The sequence below is a fragment of the Poeciliopsis prolifica genome, unplaced genomic scaffold (assembly GCF_027474105.1).
Source record: "Poeciliopsis prolifica strain line A6 unplaced genomic scaffold, Auburn_PproV2 SCAFFOLD042, whole genome shotgun sequence".
NCBI classification, from domain to species: Eukaryota; Metazoa; Chordata; class Actinopteri; order Cyprinodontiformes; family Poeciliidae; genus Poeciliopsis; species Poeciliopsis prolifica.
The window spans coordinates 2055079-2068183 of record NW_026562417.1 but is presented as its reverse complement, the minus strand read 5'-3'; the positions used below and the strand labels follow the sequence as shown (position 1 = coordinate 2068183).

At 42.6% G+C, this 13105-nt stretch overlaps 2 protein-coding genes across 2 annotated transcripts; one reads left to right on the top strand and one right to left on the bottom strand.

Moving 5' to 3' along the window:
* Positions 1 to 14: 14 nt before the first annotated feature.
* On the bottom strand, positions 15 to 10082 carry LOC129376191 (DENN domain-containing protein 11-like). The gene is made up of 9 exons (XM_055055721.1): positions 9109 to 10082; positions 7080 to 7179; positions 6727 to 6885; positions 3738 to 3894; positions 3482 to 3620; positions 3274 to 3405; positions 3044 to 3194; positions 2509 to 2577; positions 15 to 2290 (listed from the first exon to the last, which is right to left on the bottom strand). The coding sequence occupies exons 1-9, from the start codon at positions 9503 to 9505 to the stop codon at positions 2095 to 2097; spliced, it is 1500 nt and encodes a 499-aa protein (XP_054911696.1). The 5' UTR covers positions 9506 to 10082; the 3' UTR covers positions 15 to 2094.
* A 17-nt stretch (positions 10083 to 10099) lies between these two features.
* Positions 10100 to 12503, top strand: arl1 (ADP-ribosylation factor-like 1). Its single transcript, XM_055055723.1, has 6 exons — positions 10100 to 10197; positions 10721 to 10858; positions 11150 to 11231; positions 11364 to 11475; positions 11573 to 11751; positions 11873 to 12503. Exons 1-6 carry the CDS (start codon positions 10194 to 10196, stop codon positions 11901 to 11903), a joined length of 546 nt encoding a protein of 181 aa, XP_054911698.1. The 5' UTR covers positions 10100 to 10193; the 3' UTR covers positions 11904 to 12503.
* The last annotated feature ends 602 nt before the right edge of the window (positions 12504 to 13105 follow it).

The following is a 13105-nucleotide window of genomic DNA, read 5'->3' as shown; positions in this document are numbered from 1 at the left end:
TTTGCTTCTGCTTTGTACAGGCAGCTTTAGTTGGCGAGACGTGGGAATGTTTTCTGACAGTGTACAGGTATGTGGGTCTGATGTACATGGAGGCTCAGGGAGATCATTGTTGCTGTATAAAACGCATTCAGCTGATCCCATTTCTTTACATAAAAACACATTTAGATTCACATTTAATATTTTACAGATAAAACTAAAATAGAAAAAGAATCACTGAGTTAGACCTCTGGATCTCATGGTTAATGCAGGACACTGACGAAACGCTCCGGGTTATCTTACAGCGCAGCATGTCTTTATGTATCTAAAATAAATGGGTGTGTTTTCATCTACAGACGATTATTCTGAAACACATTTTGAGGCGGCTGGAGTGTGATTTCTAAAACTATGCAGACGAACCTTTAAAAGTGACCGAAAGTTAAAAGCTGTGCGGCTATACAGTGGCGTACTGGTTTTATACACCTCAAACATTTTCACATTTTAGCCACATAATTCACATAATTCTGTGTGTTGTCTAATTTTATGTGTGCTGCACACAATAGCAAAAGCTGAAACGTGTGGCAAGTATTTCATTAAGTGCGCTATGTAACTAAATCTAAGTAAAATCCAGAGCATCCCGAATACCTCTATTTGTTTCAAGCGCTAAGGAATACACCAGACAGGTAATGGTTTGCTCCAAAATGTCTACCTTTTTTTTTAATCAATTGAGCTAAATGCAGATCAATTGTATTCATTCATTGGGGAGGGCTAGTCAAACTCCAGATGTGAATCTATATGGAAATCTGTGGTAAGACTCGCATTCATCCTGACTGATTTTGTGTTAACCCTGCAACGAAGCTAAAACATAAAAATACTTATAAACTACACTGAGGTTTCTGTTTGCAATGTGACAAAAATGTGGAAACGCTTAAGGAGTACACCTAATTTTGCAAGGCACTGTATATTATTACAGATTACTTGTAGCGCAAAAGAAGCTGCAGTAACTATCCACTCCCAGATTCTCACTGGGGTTGATATAAAATCACATTTATTAGCTGTCATTTTCTATTCTTTATGCAGAATTAACAGTTACCTTCAAGTAACTGAAAACGTCAATGGAAAATAACCTTAGCGGAGAAGCGAAGAGGTTGAACATCTCGGATCTTAATCGTGCAATACATCTAACACAAGCCAGAGGGAGCTGTTGAGCTACATAAATCTCCATTCAAATAGTCTACTTTTTCCATTACATTGTAATAGAAATGGATGCTTTCAGTGCTTTTTGTTTTTGCTCTGAAAATTTTATTTATTTATTTTTTTGGTCAATGACAAAATGATTCTTCCTCATGGAGCTAAATTGGCCTTGTATGTTGATAGGATTCATCTCAAAGCTTGACTCCTAATGTCTAAAAGTGCAAAAAATAAACATCAACACATCTCTAGAACCGACCTGCCTTTGTGTCTTTAAAACGCTCTCCTCTCAGACATACGTTGTGTCACTAAGTGTCACTTGGTTGGTGATGTTACAGACGTACTTGGTGAAGGCGACGGCAGTTTGACGAGTCGGCCAAAGACCTTGAGCCCTAATTTGGATCACCTGGGCAAAAAAGTGTCTCTTTACAATCCAGCACACGGTACAAGAAGTGCAACACTGGCAGAGATTCAGACCTGATATCACAAACATACACTGACACGCAGATCATAGACAAGTCAGCCTTATTTACAGGACCCCCACCTCTAGTTACCTTTCGTACTGTAAAACTTGCTGGCTTAATACGTTTGAAGTGCGGTTCGGTTTTTGTTTATCTAGTCAAACATTTAAACAGTCTGGGGGTGTGGGGGGGGGACATGGCTCAGTATTGATATCAAACACAACAGCTGAATGGAAATCTCCACAAGGCTCTGCTAAGTAGGATTTACCACGTTTTTGTCGGTACCACTGAGTTCAGACGATCTGGCTGTCATGGAGGAGAGTCTCAGTAGACCAAACATTACAGCAAGGTGCCTTCAACAGAGTCCCAAAGCCAGTGGAGCAGCAGTCAGAGGCAGATAGGGCCCCTGTGTTAAACCAGCAGTGATGACAGAGAAGAAAAAAAAAAACCAAAACAATAAAAACAATCAGCTGCAGCACAGCTGCTCTGAAACCAGCAGACTGTCATAGCCGTAGATTTCCAGCAGGTGGAGCAGGAAGAGTCTGTCTCCATGGGGATCCAGACCCATGGCCCTCACGCTGTCCTGGGTGACGGTGGGATCCGGGCTCCCTGCCACCTCGCTCAGAGTCTGGAAAATCCTGTTGTTCTGCTCCAGGAAAAACCTTCAGAAGTAAAACAAAACGAGAATTTCCATGAACCTTCCACTTTTTTTAAACACTGTTCTCTGTTTTCCCCCCTTGGTTAGTTTTGCTCTGTTGGTCAGAAACACTGATTTGCGTTAGTTGTAATAAAAACAAGAACTCAAGGGTGGATTTAACGTTAAGCTGCATCCAGGATTGTAATTTAAAAAGGGGCTAATAAACATTTATGATGTACTTACAAAATAAAAAGATCCTCTTCGCTGGAGACACAGTCTCCATTTTCCTCCTGGGAATACAGCAACATCTGCCTACAGACACAGACACTTATTTATGGTCCCACTACAACAGACATTTCCTTAAAGCACGCTCCTAAGAATATAAAGTAGTCATACTGCTTTTATGCAAAATGCACTTTCTGCACGTTTTTATATTTTCACTCGGGTCTCAAAGCAATTGGTGTCTGGAAAACGAGCCGTTTCAAATAAGTCTGGAATGTAGAGTCACATTCGATGTGAACCGCGCTGTCAAAATCGAGCTCCAGCATTTTTTGGTCAGCTGGTTTTACATCTGTTTCGTTGAGGACTTACCATTCAGAAGCCACTTTCTGAATTCTACTTGGTTGTGCAGGAGCCTCCACTTTTGCTTTTCAAACATGTGCGGTTGTATAATCTGTTAGCAGCCAGTTTTTATATGTATGGCTAACAGTGCCCATCACCCGTCAAAGGCGTATTAATAGTTTTCCAAGACACAACAATTTCGGTCTCGGTCTCCTACCTCTGCTCAGTGAGCTTGCGATACTTCTCTCTGTCGGCGGCGCTGAGGCGCAGCAGAGGCTTCAGCCCGTCTCTGTAGGTCTTCACATTCTGATTATCAACATACACGTCATACAGATCTTTCTTCTCCTCGAAGATCTTCTCAGTCGTACCTGAACATGCAAACATGTCCCGTGCCCGGTTACCATCAACTTCCTCGTTTGGTGCGAAACGTTTCGGGAATCCACTCACATGCTACATAGGAAAGCTCGTTTTCCAGGGCGCTGATGTCGGCGACGTTAACGTAGAAGAAAGGCCGGAACTCGGGTACTGCCACGCCGACACCGGGGATGGAGATGTTGGCCAGGCAACAGCAGCAGTACACTGACAGAGGACGGGAAACAGAAGAATTGACGCAGCTTTCGATAGTGTGGGACGTTTTTATCAGCACGTTTCCCACCTCTGTAGCAGACCACACCCACTGGCGGAGGAGAGAAGATGAGGATCCGCCTTCGGAGGAGAGCCAGTTTCCAAAGGACCATGATCTGTTCCCCGAAGAAGCGGATAAACTGGGACATGCAGCCTGCTGGATGAGTGATCTATCGGAAACATAAACACAGGCAGATACTACTGAAACATACGGAAAGATGCATCATCTGAAAAGAAAAAAAAAGTAAACCATATTATTGTCATAGAAATGTGAAGATCTCTCCTACCTTCATCTCAGGGTGCATGCTGTGGTTAATCGCAGCTCCCCATGCGTTGGCTGGGAATGCGGTTACAACATTCTCTCCACTGGGGGGCAGTAGCGCCCTCTTGTCCTCATAAAAGGCCTCCAGGGGTGAGTAGTGTCCCGGGGACTGAAGCTGGAGCCTGTGGAAAAGAGAAGAAATGGCCTCAAGAGACATCTAGACCGGAAAAAATATAATAAATATAAACTCTGAAGCTTTTACGGCCACGGGCAAATATTTGTGGGTGGTACACTTCAGTATGAGCTGAATCACATATCAAATCGTGTATACTGGCCGTGTTATTCCGACTCAGCGCTAAAAACGAGAGCACTAATCAGTGTGTGGACAGATGGCTTCAGGTCCTGGAGCAAAGCTGTTTTGACTGCGGCTGACAAAAATCACGACGTTCCGCCTGCACGTCGCCGAACGACAACAAACTGAAGACAATAACAAAAACATTGTCTCAGGAAAATTAAAACCGGAAAACGCCGGGTTAAGATTCGCTCCTCATTGCAGGAGCATTGTGAGACAAGTGAGCAGGTCAGCCGCAGGACTTAATTACAAAAATGAATTTGACTGTGACCTGGTAACAACAGACTGACGGGGTGAAAGTCAGGCTGGAAAAAATATCCGGCCACAGCAAAGAGAAATGACAAAAACCTCTATGAGAACAGCAAAAACATATAAGAGATGTAAAATCCTTTTAGAAGCAAAAAAAAAAAAAAAAATTGTTTATACATGTATAATACTGCCAAAAAACTTCTGTTTTTATTTTACTGAACCTCACATGTGGTGTTCCTCAAGGATTCATACTCTGTCCATTTTATTTCAAATCTGTTTGCTCCTCCTATATCATGTGTTACGGCATCTCTTACCATGAGTAACGCATAGCATTTACCACATGACAACAGTCACTGAGCCAGATGAAACCCTAGAGAGATTTATTGTTTTTGGTTCAAGAAAACAGAAGGATAGGGGTCTGAAGAGGCTGCCTGTCAAAAAAGGACAGGAAAAAAATTGTGCACACTTTTATTTCCAATAGTTTAAACCTTTTATAATGGTGGCTGTTCCATACTCCAATGACCAGCATTAAAGTTCAAAGAATGCATTTAATTTGCTGGGCTCCAAAAATGCCTTTGTTAGATGTGGAGAGAAATTGTTGGCGACTTTAAAGCAGGACTGAAAACATTACTGTTATTGCAGCTTCATAGTTAATGTCAAAGATTATTTTATCAGTTACTTTAAATGGTAAAAAAAAAAAAACAGATCTCAGATATTTACATTTACAAAGAAACTTTGTGGCCATTTCTTAGACAGTTTTTTAAAATATATGGGGGAAAAAATCCTTAATGCATCCAAAGCCTGCCTTGCACCAGCCAGTCGCCCTCACCGCACACCTCACCACTGCCTCACTGTTTCCTACATGCCCTGCCCTTGCACCAGTCTTGCGTAGTTTTCTCTCACACCAAACATTTCCAAACAGTTACCTAAGTTCCTCTACTTGTTCTTTGTCTGACTGTCGCCATTTTCCCCCATAACTACTCTAAGAGCAAAAAAAGGATTTCAGCTCTCAACTGTCAGGAAGAGAGAAGAAACCAGAGAAATTCCTTAACGTTTGAGTCACACCGTGACCAACAGCACGCCCTTTGTACGAGGAGCAACGACTACCAGAGCAGCCGTCAGATGGGGGAATCTGGAGAGAGATATGTGGGGGAATGATGAGCATGAGCGCTGCATGACTGGAGGCCACAGTGTGGGAACCGTGCAAGAAGAAAAAGAGGGAGAAAAGAGAAGTTGAATGTGGAGAGAGCGGTGTGTTCAACTGAGAAAAGGAAGTGTGAGTCGGGCATTGAGAGTCTAAAGAAAGCAGAAGTAGAAAGTCGTCTGAAGGGGTTTCTATTACCTTTTGTCCAGATCAAAATGTAAAAAGACTGAAATACTGACGCTTCCAGCATCAGATCACTCAAGGAAAGATAGAAATGTTATCTATAATCTTTGTACAAATACCAAGGTATTTATACATCTTGTAATTTTCTTTGTCACGTTACAGCCACAAACTTGAACGTACCTCGTTGGAATTTTATGAGATAACATGATGCATTATTTTTTTTGCTACTTACATGAAATATTGTTATGTTTGTCCTTAACCTCCCCTCCCCCCCAAAAAAAGAAAAAAATTAATATCTAATTTTTAAATATCAAATGATTGATAATTTGATCAATTATTCATAACTTGAGTAGACTGTTTACCAACCTCTGCCCCAATCTCAAATCTTTTGCAACTTCCAACTGAAATAAAAACTTTCCCACAGGATGATGCTCCCACCACCATGTTGAACCTTTAGAACAGTCTCTTTTTTTTGTCTGACCAGAACATGATTAATAATTGTCCTAGAACAACATTTTATTCCTGACCTATTTGATGTGTTCCTCTGTCTTCGCAAAATATATGACTTCTAGAGGCACTCGGTTTTAATTGAAGGGATTAGAGTAAAGGGGTTTTAGTTGAACACCTCAGATTTTAGTGAATAACTTTGACGCACCATTCTCCTCCCACATCATAAATATAACCTGTCTGTCGATGGTCCGACAAATAAAATTCCAGTAAAACACGCTGAAGTTAATAGTGTGAATGTTTTAACTAGACACTAAAGCCACCCTAATGCCCTACATTAAGACTTTTAACCCCAGCTGATCTCGGCACAACTCTTCAGTGAGCAGACCAGCTCAGGTTTCCGGGTGTGAATGTGTACTTAAGGTGTCTCCTACGAGCATGGGCAAGTGAAAGACGAGTTTGTGATTACAAGTCAGTCATAATTAGAAAGTGAGTCAGCAGTTTTAATGTAATCTTGACAGTGTAACAGCCATGTCACAATGTTGATCTCCACCAAAAGAGGAAGGTAACGTAAGACTTTGGTTGAATCTAGAAGCTGCTGCTTTCGGAGAGTTTGCCGTTAAAGACAGTCCTCCTCACCTGACCTGGTGCTCCAGGAAGCTCATGTAGCGGTAGAGCAGAGTGTAGGATGGAGACAGGATCCCCACCGACTTCATCCGGGCCCCCCTCTCCTCGGTGCTCTCCACCGCCATGTTGGCGAAGCAGGCGAGGCCGAAGTAGCGGCCTTTCCGGAAGTAGCTGCAGAAGGAGGAAAGATGTGGGGTTGGAAGATGAGGCAGTGAGTCAGGGAGGAGCGAAGGCATTGCCAGATGGCTGCGCCAGACAGCACTTTGCCAGGACGGGATGTGGGGCGGGTGGAGGGTTCTGGGGCCGCATTCTAATATTTGAAGCTGGCTTACTCTGTTTGTTTGCCTGCAAATAGAGCCACTCACATGAAGTCCGTGCTGACTCGGTGAGAGCCGCTGGCGATGGCTTTGAACTCCACTCCCTCCAGGTCCATGTCTTTGGGTAGACACCACTCCAACATGTTACCTGTGTCACACGCAGACAGACAGGCACATTCGTATTCAGGAGCTAAACGGCACGCGGAAATCGTCGTGAGCTTTGGCTGAGCAGACCGGGCCTGGCAGGTGCAGACGGACAGAGAAAGTGACTCAGCGAGTTGACTGCGTTCGCTTACGTGCGTCAGTCAAACAACCTTCTGCAGGAATATGAGCTGGTTTATCAATAAACTTTTATTTATATTTTATTTTTCACCTCCACAAACTACAAAATGTTTTAATGAAATTTTATGCGATAGACAACAAAAAGCAAGACTTATTTGTAAAGTGGAACGACGCAATTTTTTTTAAGAAGATAAAAGCAAAGACTGTCTGAAAAGTGTGGTGTACATTTTTTTCCCAGCTCCATTTACTTTGATACTTAAATTCAAATCCACTGTTTCAAATAGAACGACTGGTTTTTAACCCTTAAAAATAGATTGTTTCCTTATAATAAAATAATATTGAAACAATTTGCACCTTTAGATCAGCATCTAACTGGAAGCTTTTGTTTTCATTTTATGGCAGATAATTATAGTTGAGGGAAAGATGGATGGAGCAATAAATCCAATAAAAGCCAAATAAAAGTCTCAGTGACAGACTTAGAAAAGCATTGACACAATCTAAAAGACGAGACAAAAATATGAATCAATAGATGTGCAAAGATGTATCCTTTTCCTTCCAATTCACACTTTTTTGTGTTGGTCTACTGTACAAAATCCTAATAAACTGTGTGGAACTTTATTGTTGTTAGGCAACCGACTGTGAAAAAGCAGAAATACTGTTGCAATACACTTTAGTTTTGTTCTGATTTGCTTTTCTTTACTGAAATCCGATCAAAATGTTTTTTTTGTTTGTTTTTTTTAGCTCAACAACAGGTGCCTTTTGTTAACATTAAGAAATAAATAATAAAAATCAGACATTCTTGTTCTAAAGAGTGTCATTCTGGACCATCTGTTACACTGAGACAAAGCCAGCTCTGACATTTTAAAAAAAATAAACAATTTTCCTTGCCCCAGAAACATTACTTAAATGTTAATTCTTTCTTTTTTTGTTTTTTTTGTAAGATGCAACTTTATACAAGGTGTGATTTCAAATTGTTCATCTGATACTATAAAGGTGCTTTTGGAAGTCTTGTGAAGAAATCTGAGCTCCGTGATCAAATTTTTGTTTTCTTTTGTTAAAAATGATGCTTTTTCAATAATGCAATGATTTACTAGATGTACGTTGATTGTTATTGTTAAACGCTGTAGATTCATGGCATTAGTGGGCTGGAGGCTCATTGTAATATTGAGTCTTCACTCTTCTTACTTGCGTTTTTCTCACCTAAGATTGTGACATACAGTGGTAATTACACAGTAATGATTCCTTCTTACTGAACAAGCATGACAGTAGCAACCTGCTTGTCATGTCAGCCTCACATGCCGCAAAACCATAAAAGAGCCCAGCTCCACCCTGCAGGAAATTTCCTGTCCTCCATTCAGAGCAGCTTTTCTCCATCATCCATTGATTCTGTTTGATTTGGCCTCAGACTAAGCTATCCATCTGGCAAGTGATTCACCAGGGCTCTGCCAATCTTCAAGACAGCCCTTATTAAAAATGTATGGGTTACCTCCTGCTGAAGGCGACGCCTGATTGATTTATGTCACTTATCCTGACATTTGGTCAACCTCCCGCTGATCTGGCAAGGGAAAATGAGTCGTGACTTTCGACTTTGTCTTTAAACTTGGAGAGAGAGATCAGGAAAAGCCACACCTGTGGGAGAATGATCTGCAGACTTTGCTCTGACAGGCGCTTATTTTATTCTAGATATCATGCCTGGAAAGGATGGTTCTAAATGACACATAATCCTCAATTAATTAATTCACTCAGAATATTTCATGCTTTTCTGAAAACAATGTGTACGTATTAGCTATCTCACCTGTTCTGGTATTAAATGCAACTACAAAGACAGACACGATCTGGTCCTTTTCCTCCCACTTCACCATCCTGTCCTCCAGCGACGCTTCCCTCGTCCCTGAATCCGAGAGATGCTCCTCCTCGTCGGGCGGCAGCGCTCGTTCCGGGGCCGCCGGCGGGGCGGTGGAGGTCGCAGGCGGGGCACTGCAGCCGTCTGCTTCGGACCTGCTGGGCGGAGTGGGACCCCCAGGTCCACTGCTCCACCCAAACCCCGAGCATCCCGCCGTGCCGCGGCTGTCGGACGGGCTCGACAGTCGCTCCTCGGAGGGAGTCGTCGCCGGGGGATCGCCGCCGGGTTTCTCCACGGACGGGATTTCCTCCCAGTCCAACAGAGGCGCTCGGTCCGACCGCTCTACCATCCTGCTTGTCGGCGTCGGTCTCTCCGCCGATCACAAACGATGATCTCAGGCGACAGCCGCCAGGTCCATCCGTGGATAATCACAAGTCAGAGCGCGTTCCCCGCAGATTAAAGTTACTGCAAACTGCTCACCAAGGTTGCATTTTGCTTTAAATTCACACAACGCGCACCACTTTTCACGCTTACCTTGGAAACCTTTCTAATCTTCAGTGATCATAAATTTGATGCTGTTTAGACAGGGCAACTCCTTCGACTGATGCGAGCTGCATTCAAAACCCATACGAATGTCTCGCTCCCACTGAATTGAACATTTCGAAACGCGGCTCCTGTTTAACTTCTTGAACGCACCCCCTTAAACAACGGTCGGTCGGTACATCGTTCTGTTCTCTAGCCACACTTTCGACGGAAATATTCGCTCCCCACTAAGCCGCGCACCCACAAATTTAATTTAAAAAGTTTTAAAAGGTAATGCATGCAAGTTATTTTATTACGAAATTGTATTTTATTTTAATTGTCTCGACAAGTGTTTTGCTTACTTCACATACCATAAAAATGTCGCTGTGGTTATGTGACGAATGTTGCGAGCAAATCCACGCGAGAGTTCGTGACGTCTTCCAGCGACACGTCAGCCAGACGGAACCAACCTGGCAACTGCACATTGACAATTCGAGGAACGAGATTTTGGCGAAATGGGTGAGCAATTCAGTTGTTCCTTTATTAAACTGGATATTTTTCAACAGCATACATTGAAAGTTATACGTACAACATATTCAACGGAGCTATATTTGCGTTCTCGTTCTGCTTCCGCGCTTTAGCGCGAGCTGCAGCTAATGTCAGCCTGCTTAGCTAATGCTAATGGCTAGTTGTTTATAGTGTTCATTTTATTCTGTTGTTCAGATGTTAACGGTTTTTCTTTGCGGTATTTAGCTTATATTCTGGCCTTTCTACTCAGAAGCTGTCAGTGAGTTATAAAGAACGAAATTATGTCTTAAAACCATAATGCTGTCAGCTAGGGACTGGGAGCTAACCTGAGCTTGCGTGAGTGATGGAGTCTTGTCAAAAATGCTTGTATTAGTGCACCCTATTGCTTCTATAGATACGTCTTGTGTATTATTTTTAAATGGTATTAAACTGTTAAAAAACTAAATGAATAAAATCAATCAGCTAACTCAGCTGATTTCATCAAAGTACCGTGTATGCTGTGTTTCCTCTCCAGGGGGTTTCTTCTCCAGTCTCTTTTCTGGTCTGTTTGGCACCAGGGAGATGAGGATTTTAATCCTGGGCTTGGACGGCGCAGGGAAAACCACCATTCTGTACAGACTGCAGGTTGGAGAAGTGGTGACCACGATTCCTAGTATGTACTGCTCCTTCCTATGTCCTTGTGCCTAAATTTAGCTTTCAAATTTTGATTCCTGTAATGAACGCACACACAAAAATGAGCCTGTGGCAAGCATTTTCTATAGCCGGAGAATCTTGTTTTACTGGTTTATAGTTATATTATCGCAGTCATGATTTTCGCTTATATGTAGGTGCCCTACATATATTTTTATTATTTCTGATGAAGTTTTCCCAGGCAACTGAGTTTAGAAACAGAGTGTGTGCAGCACTCTCAGATAACTTATATTCTCTCTTCGTCCCTCTGCAGCTATTGGTTTCAATGTTGAGACAGTCACATACAAGAACCTGAAGTTCCAGGTGTGGGATCTGGGAGGACAGACCAGCATCAGGTATGCGGGAGGCTACTGGAAATGCTCATGTTGTTGAAGAGTAGAGATTATGAGGTTTTGGATTTGATTCACATTTATTTTTCACGTCAATGACAAGTTCTGTCACCCCTCTAACATCTCTCTCCTCTCCAGACCCTACTGGCGGTGCTATTACTCAAACACAGACGCTGTGATCTATGTGGTCGACAGCAGCGACCGTGACAGGATGGGCATCTCCAAGTCAGAGCTGGTGGCCATGTTGGAGGTAAATACATCCGCTACGCAAAATTTTTGCCATGAGAATTATTTAAAAGTATCCACACCGCTTTCAATTTCTCACATTCAATTCCTCACGTTTGCAGGAAGAAGAGCTAAAGAAAGCCATCCTGGTGGTGTTCGCCAACAAACAGGACATGGACCAGGCAATGACACCGACTGAAGTGGCCAACGCTCTGGGCCTTCCAGCCCTCAAAGACAGGAAGTGGCAGATCTTCAAGACCTCAGCCACCAAAGGAACAGGCCTGGATGAGGCCATGGAGTGGTAAGCTACATTTCCAGAGCTAGCTTCTGTTTGTACATGTATTTCTAGCTAAGCAGGACCAACTTGTATTGACTCGACTGTTGTTTACTCAGGTTGAATTATATTTGCTTTGTCCCTGTAGGTTGGTGGATGCCCTGAAAAGTCGGCAGTAAGAGGAGGAGTCCCATCCTGTATATACTCCTAAACTTTGACCCCCTCGCTTTGAAGCCTTGTGAATGACCCCTGCTCATTCCCCTACTTTTCTTTGGACCAGTGATTGCACTCCTCCTCCAGGCATACACCCACATAAAGCCTTGACCAAGTCCTCCCAACGCCTAACGCCTTTTAAGCCTGGGACTGAGAAGAGAAGGCTGCAGTAACATCTGGAGTCAGCACAGATAATTTGAAAGTAAATCCCTGTGTTACATGACAACCTCAAGAATCAACTCCTGTTATTTGGACTTAATGAGCTCCAATGTCAGTGACAAGAAGATCCACCAGGGGGAGATAAAGCGGCACACAATAAACATGGCTTATGTTTCTGGAGTCGGTCTTTTAGCCAATGTTACTGCAGCCCGGGCTGTCTGCTTTGTTATGGATTTCTGTTTTTTTTTTCTTCCTACTGACTTGTTTCAATTATTCTAGTGGTTGGAATCATTTGAGTGCAGCTTCGGGATGTTTAGTTCATTAGTCATTGAACACTAACTGTATGCTCAAAGTTTTATGGTTGCACATTTATACCTGCTTGTACAGTAAAATTGATTCTAAGTAGAGCGTGAAGTACCTTATTGTATTGAAACTTTATTATATTTATTCCTAATAATTAATAGCATAGCAGGTTTAAGCAACTCAAATTTAAAACCGGAAAATTTGTAAATACAGCGAAGTGCTGGGAGATACTGCTGCGTCCCAAAAGGAGATTTTGTTTCTCATGCCGTAACCTCTCGGAGATTATTTTATTTTCTAAGGCATAGAACCTACATAATCTCGTATGGGTTGGTGGCAGAAGTAAGTCGGTGGCAAAAACAAAAGTCGACGTTCGACAAACGTGACAAATTTGTACTTACCCAGGATGACGCAGGAAAGCTAGCTAGCTAGCATGACTAGTTAGCGGTGGCCTCAATCGCGCGCGACTCCCAACCACACAAAAGTTCCGCAAGGATAAAAAAACTACATGTACAAGATTAACTACTCGTGCCGCGACAAAAAAAATACCTGGAATTGATATATTTAAGAACGGCTTGTAATTTAATGAATTTAAATGAATGACGTGCAGACATCCTGTAAAGACCAAAGCTGAAAATTGCAGTTGATTGAATGACCACTAGAGGCGCAGTGGTTCCCCGATCCCAGCTCACTTCCTGAATGTATCGGA